Source organism: Triticum aestivum, chromosome 4B (genome assembly GCF_018294505.1).
Source record: "Triticum aestivum cultivar Chinese Spring chromosome 4B, IWGSC CS RefSeq v2.1, whole genome shotgun sequence".
NCBI classification, from domain to species: domain Eukaryota; kingdom Viridiplantae; phylum Streptophyta; class Magnoliopsida; order Poales; family Poaceae; genus Triticum; species Triticum aestivum.
The window spans coordinates 600,711,473-600,728,631 of NC_057804.1; the positions used below are offsets into that span (position 1 = coordinate 600,711,473).

A 17,159-nucleotide genomic window follows, 5' to 3' on the forward strand; every position below is an offset into this window, starting at 1 on the left:
AAATATGGGGAGGATATGGGGATATCCGGGTAGTCCTCCATGATCCTACTCCGGACCATCTTTTCTCTTTATTTATACTTTCTTCTCTCTTTCTCTCTTCGTCCCCACCAATCATATGAATTTGACCGGATAATTTGGAAAGGATGTAGGGAGCATGGTTAATTCATGCATAAATGAATGTTTGAAATAGACGTGTTCGATCATGTCCGCGGACGTTTGAGAATCGAAATTAGCCAATCCTGGTTGTAGGTGCTCTGACTAGTCAACGGCCACTCTTTGGATGCGTCCTTTTAGTGAAAAAACTTTGCGGGGAAACGAGTTAAACTCATAGAAGTCAGTTCCAACACGAAACTCCAACACGCCGCTTGTATTGCTTGTATTACATCATTGTGCCGTGTTCAGCACAGTAGTCAAATTGAATCGCATATTTACAAATTTATGAGTGGTGTGATGTATCTGTCTCACACGCCAAATAACAATGTGCCGAAACATCTGCCCACTTGACAGGTACTGGGAATGCATCCAAACCGAAAGAACGTCGAAACGTCCATCCACTAGATGATGATGGCAGGGGACGTTGAGACATCCATCAACTTGGCGATATTTGTTTTTTTAGGAAAGGTCATCCTAACTAGTTTATTGAAACTCAAAATAGGTTTACATCGTCTATGAGCTTGCCCACAACAATATCAGGAGACTCGTCCAACCAGCTATGTCTTATTACAATAACAAAAATAAGCTAGCATATGTCCTGCTTGATTACAAGATCTATAATAGTACTTAAAAATAACCTTCCCAATTGAATTACTAGTCTCTAGACATTCTGCGAAAATGGCCGCGGCAGCGTCCCACCAAGTTGTTTGACCAAGTTGTTTGTTCCGCGTTAAGCAAACACTTGGCGCGCGTAGCCTACCAGCAGATTTCGTCACGACCTCACTAGCGTATTATAGATGCGCTCTCCCACAAAAATCATAGCACTGTAGATGTACTGCTAGACTTGCTAGCTCCAAGTAAATTGCGCCTCTTCTCGCCAGCCATGTCTCTTCACATGATGCCGTTGGTGCTGCTCTTCTCGTTGCTGTTCCCAAGCTCCCATGCTCTGCCGGGGTCACCACCTTCTCCTCCGGGCCCGGCTGCCGAGGAGCTCGCGCTTCTCGCCTTCAAGTCCATGCTGACCTCTGACGGTGGTTCGCCGGCGCTGGCATCGTGGAACACGTCGAGCCACTTCTGCCTCTGGCCAGGCGTGGCATGCAGCCGCGAGAAGGTGGTCGCGCTGCGCCTCGGCTCGTCCAACCTCTCCGGCCGCATCTCGCCGCACCTGGGCAATCTGTCCGGCCTCGCGGAGCTGGACCTCGGTGGAAACCAGCTTGTCGGTGACATACCACCGGAGCTTGGCCGTCTCGGCCGTCTCCGCTCCCTCAACCTGAGCGCCAACTTGCTCACCGGAGCCATCCCCGCGGCCATTGCGGCGGGGTGCACCAACCTCACCTCGCTCATCCTGGGCAGGAACAGCCTCCGAGGTACGATCCCCGCCCAGATCGGCACCACCTTGAGAAAGCTCACCCTGCTGGACCTTTGCCGAAACAACCTCACGGGGCACATCCCTCCGTCACTGGCGGAGCTGCGCTCCATGCAGGTTCTGTCTCTGTGCTTCAACAACCTGTCCGGCGAGATCCCAGCCGCGCTGGGAAACCTCACCAGCATCCAGGAGCTAGGCCTCCATCACAATGGCCTGTCCGGAGCAATCCCGTCGTCTCTCGGGCTGCCGGGCGGCATGTCGTTTTTCAACCTCCAGTTCAACCAGTTAACCGGGGCGATCCCTACCTCCATTTGGAACCTCTCGTCTCTCGTTCTGTTCTCCGTCATGTATAACAGGCTAAGCGGCAGGATGCCTCCCGACGCATTCGCCGCCATGCCCCATCTCCACCAGATCCAAATCAACAACAACCAGTTCCATGGCCCTTTCCCGGTGTCCATAGCAAATGCTTCCAACATTTCTCTAGTTCAGCTCGACAGCAACCTTTTCGCCGGCATCATTCCCCGTGATATCGGCAGGTTAAGAAATCTCAGCATTCTACTTCTCGGCAACAATCTGTTTGAAGCTCATGAGCCAAGAGATTGGGGATTCATAACCGAATTAACTAATTGCTCCCAGTTAGGACTGCTGGGATTGGATGGTAATAAGTTTGGAGGTGTTCTTCCAGATTCACTCTCCAACCTTTCCACGTCACTGTATGATCTTCAACTCGGGTCCAACAAGATCACAGGAAACATTCCAGAGGGTATTAGTAACCTCATCAACTTACAAAAGCTCGACATGTCGCACAACTTCTTCACGGGAAGTCTCCCCTCTTCATTGGGAAGGCTTCCAAAATTGGCCAGTTTCTATGTCATTGCAAATAAGTTGGCCGGGCCGGTCCCGTCGGCCATAGGAAATCTTACTGAACTATCTGATTTGCGGCTCGACATGAACGCGTTCAGTGGTAGAATACCAAGCACACTTGGAAACCTGGCAAAGCTCTCCTCACTAGGTCTTTCAGCAAATAGTTTCATTGGTCCCATACCCAGCACATTATTCAGCATCCAAACACTCTCGATGGTACTTGATGTGTCACACAATAATATAGAGGGATCCATACCACAAGAAATCGGGAACCTGCAAAATTTAGCAGAATTGCATCTAGAGTCAAACAAATTATCTGGTGAAATCCCCACCACCGTTGGAGAGTGTCGATTTCTAAAAAGTCTTTATCTGCAAAACAACTCCCTGAATGGTAGCATCCCATCAACCCTGAATCAACTGAAGGATCTTGAAACTCTTGACCTGTCAAGCAACAACTTGTCAGGCCAGATACCCAAGTTCCTTGGCAACATCAGCATGCTCCAGTATCTGAACCTTTCCCTTAACCGGTTTGTCGGAGAAGTGCCGACCTTTGGTGTCTTCGCAAATGCTACTTCAATCTCAATCGAAGGCAACGTTGAACTTTGTGGTGGAATACCTACTCTGCATTTGCTTCCCTGTTCTTCTCAAATAGCACACAGGAAACACAAACTTTTAGCGGTTCCTATTGTTCTATCTCTCATTGCAACACTAGTCGTGCTTGTAACACTGTACAAGCTTAGCATGCGGCACAAGAAAAATAGAAGACAAACCCTTTCACCTACATCCATGAAAAGCCATCCAAAGCTATCTTATTCACAGCTGGTAAATGCAACAGATGGGTTTTCAGCAGCCAACTTTTTGGGTTCTGGATCGTTTGGGATTGTGTACAAGGGAGAGCTATATGACCAAGTAGGCAATAGAACAATTGTCGCTGTGAAGGTACTGAAACTTCAAACTCCCAAGGCACTCAAGAGTTTCGCCGCCGAATGTGAAGCACTTAGAAACATCCGGCACCGAAATATTGTCAAGATAGTCACGATCTGCTCAACCTTTGATACTAGAGGGCATGGTTTCAAAGCAATTGTTTATGAATTCATGTCCAATGGTAGCCTAGCTGGGTGGCTACATCCCGAGCAAACAGAGCCGAAGCAACTGAACCTGTGTGTTAGAGTGACCATACTACTTGATGTGGCTTGTGCGCTGGATTATCTTAGCTATCAAGGAGACTTCTTTGTACATTGTGATGTTAAGCCAAGTAATGTGCTCCTAGATGCTGAGATGGTAGCCCACGTTGGAGATTTTGGACTTGCAAGCCAATGCTGGGAATTTTCTGTCGAGGAGAACTCATCTCTCGAACTGTCAAAGAGCTCGATGGGACTTACAGGAGCAATAAACTCATCTTTCCAACAGTCAACGAGCACGATGGGGTTTAGGGGAACAATTGGTTATGCTGCACCAGGTTAGCCCAATAATTTTATATTTTCTACTCCCTCCGTCCCAAAATATAAGAACGTTTTTGACACGTGTCAAAAACGTTCTTATATTTTGGGACGGATGGTAGTGTCAAAAACGTTCTTATATTTTGGGACGGAGAGAGTATCTATTTACAAGCATTGCTTTTTCTTCATTGCTCCTTAGTCCTTCATAAAGCATGTTGCTGCAAAACGTATGATATGCAGATGGAATAATTTCTGTGCCTTCTGTGATTTTCTATATGGTTTTGTTATGATATCAATAATTACCTTAAATTAATATATGTGCCCTTGGTAACCTTTTTCTTAGAGAATGCACTTTGTAATTAATATGTCTAATTATCATCCACGTTCAATTAATGCAACAGAATATGGGGCTGGAAACAAGGTGTCAACAAACGGAGACATTTACAGTTACGGGATTCTTGTTCTAGAAACTGTAACTGGGAAGAGGCCCACAGACCTCATATTCAGACAAAGACTGAGGCTCCGTGAATACGTTGAGCAAGCTCTGGGTCATAGCATGATGGATGTTATCGACAAGCGGCTCCAAGATGAGCTCCAGACCGCGGATGATATTTCAAGGAAGAAAAAGATGGATTGTCTGACATCGCTGCTCGAACTGGGAATGTGGTGCTCTGACGAAACACCGACGCGCAGAATGCTAACTGGAGATATCGTCAGGCAATTGGAGGCCATCAAAGAATCCCTTTCTTAGGCAACACAACTTGTGATCGCTACGGCAGGCAAATCATAACGGTTTTCTTGTCTTCGGAGATGCAACATAACCTGTGCTAAATTTGAAGTGCTGGTATTAATAGCATGTAATCTTGTTTCAAAAATAATAATTTAATAGCATGTAAGCTGTACTGCTGTGTTAGTGAGTGCTCATTTTGGGTAATCTAGGGAGGTAATTATGCTCCATTAGCACCTTTTCTGAGAAAACTGTTTGGTGCTAGTATGACATTCCATCTGAACTCTTACGACTTGTGTCGGAGTTGCATCGAAGCTGCAGAAATTAAAAGACAGGGTATGCTACAAGTCGCATGTTAAGAGCAAATCTCACACAGGAAGTAGCAACTACAAGCACGCTATAGACCCTAGCTAGCAACGGGCAATGCTGTAAGAGATTCCCTTATATTTTGCCATCTTGGTATGCTGAATGAATGGCCCAGCAGCAAAAAACAACTGTGCATCAGCAGAGCATAATTTTATCTTACTTAAAGTGTAAATCATCATCTTATCTTACTTAAAGACAAAGAAACAATGATAGTTTTTGCTTGACTGCCAAGAAAAACTTGCACCAGCCGGGAATCGAACCCGGGTCTGTACCGTGGCAGGGTACTATTCTACCACTAGACCACTGGTGCTTCACACTGTATTTTTCTTCAATAACGTACTAATCCGTAAACAGTTGAACCCGTGCATTCGGAGTTTCGCAATGGCGAGCCTATGATTTTAATGTTTAGCTCAATCTCCTAGCTTTATTGATTAATAATAATGATTGGAATACAATTCGGATCATACGGTTGGCTGAATCAAGTTTGTCTACCTTGAACTAATGAAGCTGCAAATTCTTCCCCGCAAAAATAAAAATAAAAAATGAAGCTGCAAATCTAGCCTTTTTGTTTTTTAGGGTTAGCTGCAAATCTAGCATTTTTGTTTTTTAGGCTAGGTTCGGCGAGCCTCCGAAGTCTGCTGGCAAGCCAGAGCAAACATGGGACGAAGCTATCGAGGGATGGAGACCGGATGCATGCGTCCTGTCACCGTACCTGCATTTAAAAATTGTTCAATGTGTATATAAAATGTTCGTGATATATATGAAAAATGTACACTGTATTTGAAAAAACTAGACATCAAAAACATATATTTGAAAAATAACCATGTACTCCCTCCGTCCGAAAAAACTTGTCCCAACCTTGTCTCTCAAATGGAGCATCAAATTAGTGCTAGATACATCCATTTGAAGGAGAAGCTTTTTCGGACGGAGGGAGTATTTGAAAAATGTTATCCGTGTATAAAAATAATGTTTCAAATGTGTACATAAAATGTACAGTGTGTGTGTGAAAAATAGGCATATAGAAAACATATGTATGACAAAATATTAATCATGTATTGAAAAATGTTAAGCATGTGTAATAAAGTTTTCCTTGTGCATGCAAAATGTATAGTGTATATAAAAAAAGTAGACATCAAAATCATTTAACAAAAATATTGATCATGTGTTTAAAAAATGTTCAGCATGTACACAAAATATGTTTCAGATGTATATGAAAAATGTTTCATGTATTTAAAAAATGTAAAACGCATATAAAAAGTGTTCCTGATGTATACGAAAAATATAAAAATGTTTATTTCCATTAAAATAATGTTCACCCTGTATTTATAACAATGTTGCCTATGTATTCAAAAAAGTCTTTGAAAGATGTATTTAAGAAAAAAATATACATCGCGTATTCAAAAAATATTCAACATGTATCAACAAATTGTTTCACATGTAAACTAAAAATATACATTGTGTGCCGAAAAAATGTAGACACGTGTTGAACAAATAAGTACCGATGAAAACAGACAAAAAAATAAGAGAAAAGAAGAAAACCAAGAAAGAAACAAATTACTCCAAGAAAGGAAAAAGGAAACCAAAGAAACCCAATGGAAAAGAAAGGAAACAATGAAAACCGAGAAACAAAAAGAAAAACAAAAGAGCAATAAAAAACCTAAGAAAAAAGTAAATGAAAAAAAATGAAAACTTAGAAAAGAAACAAAGGAACCGAAGAAAATTATAGAAAAAAGAAAGGGAAAAACCAGTAAAAACCGAGAAAGAACAAAACAGATTAAAAAAACAAAAGAAAACAAAAGGCTTAAGAAAATCATGTAGAAATAAAGAAAATCTAAATAAAAACAAAATAAAATTATCCGAAGAGAACCAAAACCTAAAACGCCCGAATGAACCATAGCAACCAAGTGAGCCACAATGACCGAACACACAATACCGATCTGGCCCATTAGCGCGGACGCTGTTGCGGGGATAACATCTTGCTATAAGCGAGATATAGTTCCCGTGTGATGGATGTGTCTATCCATCACAACACTCATGGCAAGTATAAATGGAAATGAGAAAAACAATACTAAAGTTACCTCTTCTCAAAACACACACACACACACACACACACACACACACACACACACACACACAGAGAGAGAGAGAGAGAGAGAGAGAGAGAGAGAGAGATGAGTTGTACAATAAGAAGTGAGCAAATATGATTGATCGCGACCAAGAGCGTTGCACCGTGCAAGAGAGACACTACCTTCATTGCTTTAGTGGGCGAGATACAAACTTGTGCACTAAGCACCAACCTACAAGAACAACTAGCCGACTAGTCGTTTTAGTTTCCCAAGTATGCTATGACAAGTATGTATGACACCAAAATGATATATAATCCAAGATGATGAATGTTAAATGCTCATAAGCTCTCAGTGTATTTTTCTTTTGCCTAAAAGCTGTTCTATTTCTTCTTTATATGCTTATTTTTTCACTGTGCTTGATGCTTGAGCCAAAATACAAGACAAGAATATAAGATATGCACAGGAGTAGCTTATGACACACAAAATGATACCAAGATATATGCACACAATGAGCTATGCGATGATAGTGTATCACTACACTGCACAAGTAATGTAATTGGTAGGGATGAGCGTTGGGTAGAAGATTGTGCCGCTCCCACTAGTGGTCTCACGGATCACGCACTCATGGACGACGACCTCGCGTGCCGCCTCACCGGACCCAGCTACACCCGTGGCTCCATGGTTGCGTCTCCGTGCGCACCTCCGACAATTTGGAGCCTGATCGCCCCTTATCGTCTACTGCCCGCTGCTCGTCACCAGCAGGCTCCTTGTTGTTGGGCATGGACCCTCGTTGCCCATGGCTCTGATGTCAATTGTCAGCAGACGGCTGGCCTAGCTCATGATAAATCAATGTCCGTTGATGAATTCAAGGACACGGTGATTTGCGCACAGCCCACAAAACATGTTGCTTTTCTATTTTATCTTGACTCCTTTTACTCTGCTCGATGCAACAAACTGGCATGACTAGCTCACCACGACCTCGCTCTATCGAACGTGCCATCTCACGTCCACGAGGCAAGGCGTGCCGGGCAGGGCCTTGACTCAATCCACGATGCACACGACACGCATAGATTGCGGCTCATGCTCCTTATTTCACGTGCAAAAGGAAAAAAGACGGGTGAAACCGGAGCGCGGCGATGGAGCGGACGAGCACGCCTGCTCCCGCTAAGTGTACCAATGGAAGAAGGACATGTTGGGCTATGCTTTGAATGCGAGCGTAGACGCAGGTGCAGTATACGTACCGTGGAACAGTGCTATACGTCCAGGGTGCCGTTTCATCTGACGATGCCGTCACGGCACACCGTCCCGCATGTTCCCACGGTTCTGGACGGCAGACTCACATGAACAGCTGAGTTCGTTTGGTGCACGACAGCCGTGACGTGGGAGGAACATACACCGGTTATGCACTTGTGCTTAAAAGCTTGCGTTTAAAAAACTTGTGCTTAAAAGAAGCTAGCAACACATTTTCTCTGAAAAATAGAAAAGGCTGGGAGCACACTATGTAAAAAAGAGTGAGTGAACCAAATGCCCCGTTACTATTTTTCATTGGTGTATTTTTTTTAAAAAAATTTGGTTTTCTTTAATCTTTTTGTGTTAAAAAATGTTCATGCACGTCAAAAAATGGCCATGGATGTAAAAAATATTCCTGTTTATTAAAATGTTTCGTGTATATTAAAATTTGGCCATATTTCGTTTAAAAATGTGCATCATGTTTTCACAAAATTTCATCATTCAAATAAAAAAGATCAGGCATAAAAAATACTCATAGTGTATTTAAAAAGTATTCATCATGTAATTAGAAATGTCATTATGTGTTAACACTTTTTATACTTACATGAACATTTTTCTAAATTTTAACATTTTTTTAAAGAAGTGTTCATCACACATTAGACAAACTTTCTGCGTGTCTTTAGAAATGTTCATCGCGTAGTTTCAAAAAAAAAATTACCGTTCATTGAAAAGTGCTCATTTTAATGAAAAAATGTTCTTCTTGTCCTCACAAGTCATAATATCCATCGTGTACTTTTTTAGAGACCGTGTGTTCAAAAAATATTGATCGTGCATTTCAACAAAAAATGTTGGTTGTGTATTAAAAATGTACGTCACACATATTAAAAATTGATCACCGTGTTATAAAAAGTGCTCGTGTATGTATAATAAAATGTATGTAGTTTTTCACATGGAACCTATTTGTTGGGATCACAGTACCGACTTTCAGGATACACTATGTATTCAACATTTAAATCCAAGCAAGGGGTTGTAAAGCAAATCGGATCCGATAGAAACTCAAGTCCTGGACCAAACATACAGTATCACACCCTGCCGTCACAGCAATGTCTCACTCCGTCAGACCGATCATACATGCCCAATAGAGTACGCGGCCGAACGTGATGGATGAGCGGGCGGCGGCACTTCAATGCCAATGCAGTGAAAGAGAAGTCTACTCTGGCCGATGCGCCGCATTAAAGCCGGCTTCACGTCCCTTGCACTAAAATGGCACTAGTGCCGAAGGTACCATGATGTGTAATTTGTCATGGCAAAAAAAACTGTAGGTAAGTGAACACAGGCACCTAGCAAAAATGCCTAGATGAATGAGCACCTAGCAAAATTGCAATGATTCCCATCTTGGCATGACTTATGAAAAACTAAATTACCGTAAACTTTGCCATTGGTCTAATATACTCCAATGCTCCATAGAATACCAAAAACAAAAAAACTGCTAGGTAAAATAAGTGCCATGTTACCTACAATAAAACTAGCATGGTGTACTTAATAAATTGCCATCATGTAAAATAATTTAAAGTAAAGATTAACCATGCCCGAACAAATAAAGTTGTCATATTACAAAAGTAAACTTGCCACGGTCCAAATACAATTTTTCGATTGTCCAAATTACAAAATCTGCCATGGTAAAAAAATGTTTTCACTGCGCAAGAAAATAATTTTTCTAGGGTCTAATAATAAATTCATAATGACACAAAAGAAAGAAATTTGACATGGTCCAAAAAGGAATTTTGCCTCATTCAAAAAAATAATGGCAAAAATACCTTTGTAGATCATGGCAAATGTGGAAAAGAAGCAAAGGAATTTGCAAATGGCCACACTGGCAATTTTAGGAAAATTTGTTCTAGAAAAACACATGACAACCTTTTCAATTGCCATGCTATTTTTCAGTTGCCCACAGTTGAACTAGATGCGCTTGTAATTTCTTTTAGGACCTGAGTTGACGAATGCTCTACCACGCCACGCGGATGGCCGGTGACAGGTGTTGATGCGAGCCTGGTGTGCACCTTCGGCGGGAGGCAACACCGTGCAGCAGCTTGTTTGATTTTCTAACAGATTTGTGGAGGGAAATGCACCGCCTTCTGCAGTTATTAATTAGGGGTTCAGTTTCTAGCCGCTAGTACTGTCGCTATCGACGTGTGTGCAGCCGTTACGTAGTTATGTACGTAACTACCGTGTACAACCGACGATACAAGACACGGCCCTCATCCCATGCAAAAGAACGGCTGGTGATTCCGAGATTAGGCGTGCTCGTCCGCGCTTATGAATTTCCGTCCACTCCACCTACTAGTTTTGTTTCATAAGTGGCGAGCCAAGGAATAAGAATACCGCCCCCTGATCTGTAAAGCTTCCGCCTTCGTGCTGCTGCCGGCACGCCATCGGCACCAACGCCCCATATCCGAGCCGCTCCTCCTCCTCACTGCGCCGCAGACAACGAGGCCACGCCGGGGGGCGGCCCGCTAGGACCCAGATGGGGCCCGTCGGGCCCAGATCTGGGCCGGGGGCGCGACGTCAGCCACCCCGCACCACCATGCCGCCCCGCCGCCAAGGAGCATCGCCGCCACCACGTCCGCCGCCGGCCACCCCGCCGGCCACCCCACCGGGTCACCGGACCGCTGCCAAGCCGAGCGACACCACCGCCGCCCCCTGCCCCGGGACAGGAGGACGTGCACGCGGGGAGAGGAGATCCTGCCGTCGCCGGCACCCCCCGGGACGGAGCCGGGGACGCCCACTGGCGACGGCAGGGGAGAGGATGAGGGGACGACACCGAGAGCAGAGGCGCGGGGGCCGCCCCGGCCGCCTTCCAGGAAGGCGGCGTGAGGGCGGAAGGAGGGGCGGGGAAGGAAGGGCTGGGGAAGGGGGGCGGATCCGGGCCGCGCGCCGGCGAGGGCGGCCGGATCCTGCCGGAGACAGGCAGGGGAAGGTGGCGGCTGGAGGGGGTCGCGGGAGCGGGGGCCACGCGGACAGACTGTTCCAGTGAGGGGGACCGTCCCCCTGATCTGTATTTCAAAAGCGGATTCAGCGCTGCAAGAAATAGAAATTTTATTAAGAGTGAACCTCTAAGTGCTAGATCCTACAGATGATCTGAATTTCGCGGGCGCACGGGCACTCAAGTGTTGTCATTAGTAGTTGACTTATCTAGCAATAGAATGTCGGGATGGTAGCTCCAGCCTCTGCCAACATTATGAAAATTGTAACATCCTTTATAAAATACCTTGTTTGGACTTGAAAAGTTCAGATAGTACTGATGTAAATCGATTTTCGTGTCTGAGTTCCTTTTGTCCGTGATCTCTCTTCCTCGACGAGCACACATGCATGCACGTGTGAACTCCATGGTACTAAAATGCGGCAAGCACGGTGATGCTCTTGAGTACATGTTATCTTTTTGATGGTGTGGCTGCAATAGCATTAGCAACACATACAGCGAGGGCTCGCCAAAGACGGATGTGGCGACGGCGACCACGGGCACGTCCCGGCAGCGGTGGCCATGGAGAGGGTTGACAGTAGAGGAGGCGGAAACGGCGGTGGTGACCATGGCCGAGGGCCTGCAGTGGCGGAGGGCGGAAGCGGCAACAACGACTATGGCCGAGGGCCGGCAGCAACGGAGAGCGGAAGCCACGACGGAGAGCGGAAGCGGCAACAGCGACAATAACCGCCTGATAGTCTAACACGACCGTCCGCTCTCACGGCGTCTCAGGCCGTCACGTACGCACAATAAATATCCCCTCAACCACCACAGCTAATACCGCGTACGTCCCACATCCCGAGCCGAACGAACGCACAGCGATACAGAGAGCGCACGAGCTCGTCCACGCCAAGCGATTTTCGGGCGAAACCGGTCCTAGCTAAATCTTGGTTCAGGGTTTATCTGACACTCTCTCAAACCCTTGGGTGGGGCGACGGCGGCGAGCGTAATGCAGTATGGTGCTTTCCAGCCGTGTTAAAGAGAGAACAATGTGTGATAGGAGTAGCACACGAGAGTATGGTGCTATGCATATGCACCCAGTTTCAGAAAAATACAGTTATTGGGTATGACTGCACGCGCGCCTCCTCGGCAAAGGTACCCGCCAGCGATTTCACGCGCACTCGATCACCGCGCGCGGGAACGCGCCCCGGTACTGCATGCGCTGGCCGACTGCTCGTGTGATGCGCGCGATTAATGCAGGCGCAGGCCAAGCAAGCGTCGACGTTCTGACTCCGTGCTTTCCAGCGACCTCGCAAGCTCCATAAGAAGTTTAAGAACCTCAGAAGCTCCCACACCCGTTTGTCATTCTTCCCAGCGACGAAATCACTCGATCGATCCGTTCTTCCCAGGCTCGCCATGTCCGGCTCCCCCCTGTCCTCGAGCGGCGGCATGCCGTGGCAGACCGCTTCGGCCATCGTTGCCCGCCCATTGCCCGTCTGCGGCTCGCACGTCCTCAAGATCGACGGCTACTCCCGCACCAAGGGCCTCGTCAACGGCAAAGGTGTCTCGTCCGAGAAGTTCGTCGTTGGGCGCCATCGTTGGTACATGAGGTACTTCCCTGACGGTTCCTCGGCAGGCCAAGCTGGTTGGATATCTATCTACCTCTGTCTTGTGCACACTGATAGTGTCGATGATCAAGTCCACGCCCGGTGCAAGATCAGTTTGCTCGACCAGGACGGGGAGCCGGTGCCGTCGCGCGTCACGGACAGCCAAACATGCCACACCTTCTCCAGCAACACAGGGCCATGGGGCTGTCCTCAGCTCATCACCAGGAAGGACTTGGAGGAGTCACTTTACCTCAAGGATGATGTTTTCAGTGTCAAGTGCGAGATCACTGTGCCTAGGGAGATCTTCACGGAGCCCATCTCACTGCTGGTCAGCGCGCCACCGTCTGACATGCACCGCCACTTTGGCCGGCTCCTCTCCAGCGGCGACGGGGCAGACGTCACGTTCGAGGTTGGAGGCGAGACGTTTGCGGCCCACAGGTGTGTGCTCGCCGCCCGGTCGTCGGTGTTCATGGCGGAGCTGTTTGGGCCGATGAAGGAGAACACCGATGCTTCTGTACGCATCACTGACATGGAGGCTAAAGTGTTCAAGGCCATGCTCCACTTCATCTTCACAGACTCTCTGCCGCCCATGGACGATGAGCAGGAGGTGGTGGTCATGGCCCAGCATTTGCTTGTTGCGGCTGACACGTATAACCTCGAGAGGCTCAAGTTGCTCTGCGTGGAGAAGCTCTGCAATCACATGGACGCAAGCCCCGCGGCGACTACGCTGGCATTGGCGGAGCAGCACTCCTGTTGCGGGCTCAAGGACTTGTGCTTCAAGTTCCTTGCGTCCCCTGGAAATATCCTCAAGGCCGTTGTGGCGAACGACGGCTTCGAGCATGTGAGGACCAGCTGCCCGTCTGTGCTAAGGAGCTCGTTGCCAAAATTTCACCTTGATTTGAGACAGGCACCGCCCTCTTTAGCTTGATTATCCTGCAATTTCAAGTAGTACTAATGAATTAATTATGTATCAGGAATTAATGATTTAATGTACTAGTACTTCTATTTGTGCTGCCTTTCCATGGTAGATTATCAGTGGCCAAAACTATCAGTGCTATGCAAAGGTCGAACTTATCATGTCAGAATTGCTAAATCTCAGTTGATTGAGACTTAACTAAGTCTCGATCGATGCTATATTCGTGAGATTTTACATGGAGATTCATGTAAAATATTCCTTTTAACTTTTTATCTCCTTTTTATACCGAATTGCCTAATTTCATGCGGATGAAAACAATTCGGTTTCATTCGTGTTTTGAGCCGCGCGATCTGTGCTTGAGATTCGTGTTTTCCTCTTTTTGGTCCACTTGGACGTTGAGTTTCTTTTTTTTTGGGTTCACTTGGACACTGAGTTTTCTTATCGGTTCCCCTCGCTATCCCATGTCGGTCCACAAAGTCATATTGTGCGATTCCGTGATGTACCGGCAATAATCCATAGCTGCTTTAAGATTCGGTCCAAAAAACACTAATTTTCCCCTTTTTGCTATACAAATTGAATACCTAGTCTAATACAGCTGCTACTTAATGTTACAGCTCACTCTCTCTTTTCTCACACACATGCATGCATATGTTTTTTCGCTCTTCATTGCGAACAAATCCATGGACTTTTTTTCATCTTGACCAATTAAAAACATTTATATCTTTTAGAATTTAAGTTCATTTTCGAAATAATTTATATATTTGAACTCCCGGCGCCAAGACTTTTAGAAGTAAACCAATTTTGGATATATTTCAAACATGTTAAATTTCAACGTTTTACATTTCATATGTGAAATAAACCTGTTTCACTTGAAAAATGTGTTCTTTTGTGAAACAAGACAATGGAAGTGAAATGTCGGTTTTGAAAGTGAAAAAAAAAATATGAAACTGAAATGTAAAATTCTGAAACGATTATTTGGTAATGTGTAACCATTTATTTTCAAAAGAGTGAAATATGTTATTTCAAAAATGCGCAACTGAAATTGATGTGATTTTTGTGAAACAAGCCAGCGAAAAGTGCAATGTAGCTTCTGAATTGTGAACTAGCAACCACAGAAAGTGAAATTCTAATGCATCGTTGTGAAACTGATTTTTCAAAAATGTGAAACAATTTATTTCAAAAGAGTGAAATAGTTTATTTGATAAATGTAAAATTGAAATATTTTTTTATGAAACAAGCCAGTGAAAAATGAAATGTAGGCTCTGAATTGTGAAATAGTAACCATGGAAAGTGAAATTCTAATGTATCATTGTGAAATTGATTATTTGTAAATATGAAACAATTTATTTCAAAAGAGTGAAGCAGGTTATTTGAGAATTGTACAGTTGAAATAGGTGTTATTTTTATGAAACAAGCCAGTGGAAAGTGAATTGTTGGTTCTAAATTGTGAAATAGTAAGCATATACAGTGAATTTATGAAATTGATTATTCAGAACTATAAAATCAATTTATTTTTGCGAAATAAGCCAGTGAAAAGTGATATATTATTTTTGTGAAAAAGACAGTGAAAAGTGAAACGTTAGTTCTGAATTTTTGAATTTTTTTTCACTTTCCTGCCCATGTAGCTTCCTCTATCTCTTCCCCTCCTCGTCGTTTTCTCTTTGTCATTTCGCCCACGCAACCCTGGGACAGAGGTGAGAGCTCCCCCTCGGCGTCTCATGCAGTTGGTTGGTGGTGACTCGTCTGCGCTCTCCGTCCTGCCTCCGCGCTCTATCTCCTGGTCTGCAACATATCTTGGCCCCCGCACTCACGCCGGCCCAAAATTTTCCCGCCCATTGATTTTGTTCTTCTGATTCAGTATTTTCTCTCGATTTTGTCTTGTTCCTTAGATTCCGTATGTTAGTTCTTGGGGTTTTGATAGTCGAATATGTTGCTTGTGTGTGAGGTTGCGCGTTTCTGGGTCTGAATCGTGTCTGCCATGCGAGTTTAGGTTTCACTGTTAGTTTGATTGATCTGTAACTGCTATGTTGTTTTGTATTCGACTGGTTGTTTGATTAGATTGGCTTGGTTAGTTGTAGTAGTGTGCGATAGTGAGCAATTCAAACATGCCGGATTGCGCTGTTAGGTAGCGGACCTATGTGTTTATATCCCTAGGCTGTTATGTTGTATGTGTGTGGATGTAGGTTTATTACCCTGTTCGTAGTTGTGTTTCTGAAATTTTAGTGGCCCTGTTCTTGTCAGTGGATGTTTGCACTGTAATTCTCAATGGATTTAAGTGTATTTCCTATTGAATTTACGGTGTAATTTCTAGTAGATTCACACTGTAATTGTTAACGGATTTTTCACTATAATTCCCAATGGATTTTATAGTGTAATTCCTAATGGATTTTCCAGTATAAATATGTTATCAGTTATATATATTCTTTTTGTTTGTTGCTACTAGTGTGAGTGCCTTCTAGTGTCAATGTTTTTAGCCTGATTGTGTTCGTCCTTTTTCCGCTAATTTCAATTTTCAGTTCTTATGTTAATGCATATCAATATGTAAGCAAGCATCAGATCATAGTAGTTTAACTTCCAAAGTTACTTAAATTCAGTCCTTCAATCACACCTATTTAAGAACATGTAGAAAGTGTCTAAAACTAGTAGATCAAAGTTTCTTAACAGTGTTTAGTTTTTTAGTTCCCAAAGTTTGTGAAAATTGTCATATTTTCTCTCAACTGGAGCAATACTCCCCCTTGTATGTTTTTAACTAGTTTTCCCAAAATGGAATTGCTAACTTCCTAAGCATGTTTTGGCCCCTGTACTGTGTTTATTTCTGCAAATTCAGAAACCTATGATCTGGGCATCTAGTTTTCAGTTTTCCTATGATCCTAGACTACTAGTTCATGCGACCAGATCCTAGTTGTTCCTAGGGTTTCTCCTGGTTCATGCTTTTGTGCGATTACGTTCTTATTTTCATTCCGTGTAGATTTTGTGCTTAACTTAGCCTATGTAATGATCCACTACAGGTATCTTCTGTCTTCCAGATTTATTCAGGCAGGAGAGAGACGATAGGAGGTGATGAATGCACAGGAGGGGGGGGGGGGGTTGTTTACCTGTGATTTTTTTTTCTTCTCCAGCCATGTTTGTGTCCCAGATCATGGAGGAATCGCCCTGTCTGGTGGCGCTTCTCTGGGGTAAATTTAGTACCGTTTCAGTGGAATTACGGTGTAATTCTTTTGTGTCTTAAAGTGGAATTTACACTGTAAATCTTAGTGGAATTACAGTGTACTTTTAGTGGACTTACAATGTATTTTTAGTGGAACTACCGTGCTTTTAAATGGTTTATACACTGTAATTATTAGTCGTATTATTAGTGTAATTTTAGCCCTTTGTATAGTGGACTTTTTCACTATTCTGACTCTTTCAGCAAACTTTATCACAAAATGAACTCGACATGAAAGTATTTCACGATCTGACCCTTTTT

General features: G+C 44.3%; 1 protein-coding gene, 1 non-coding gene and 1 pseudogene across 2 annotated transcripts; 2 read left to right on the forward strand and 1 right to left on the reverse strand.

Moving 5' to 3' along the window:
* The first annotated feature begins 928 nt into the window (after positions 1 to 928).
* Positions 929 to 4,857, forward strand: LOC123093499 (receptor kinase-like protein Xa21). Its single transcript, XM_044515479.1, has 2 exons — positions 929 to 3,842; positions 4,224 to 4,857. The coding sequence occupies exons 1-2, from the start codon at positions 1,037 to 1,039 to the stop codon at positions 4,571 to 4,573; spliced, it is 3,156 nt and encodes a 1,051-aa protein (XP_044371414.1). The 5' UTR covers positions 929 to 1,036; the 3' UTR covers positions 4,574 to 4,857.
* Positions 4,858 to 5,154: 297 nt separating this feature from the next.
* TRNAG-GCC (transfer RNA glycine (anticodon GCC)) lies at positions 5,155 to 5,225 on the reverse strand. The gene has a single exon. It is a non-coding gene; the product is annotated as a tRNA-Gly (tRNA).
* Positions 5,226 to 12,586: 7,361 nt separating this feature from the next.
* LOC123089347 (BTB/POZ and MATH domain-containing protein 2-like) lies at positions 12,587 to 13,674 on the forward strand (annotated as a pseudogene).
* Positions 13,675 to 17,159: the final 3,485 nt, after the last annotated feature.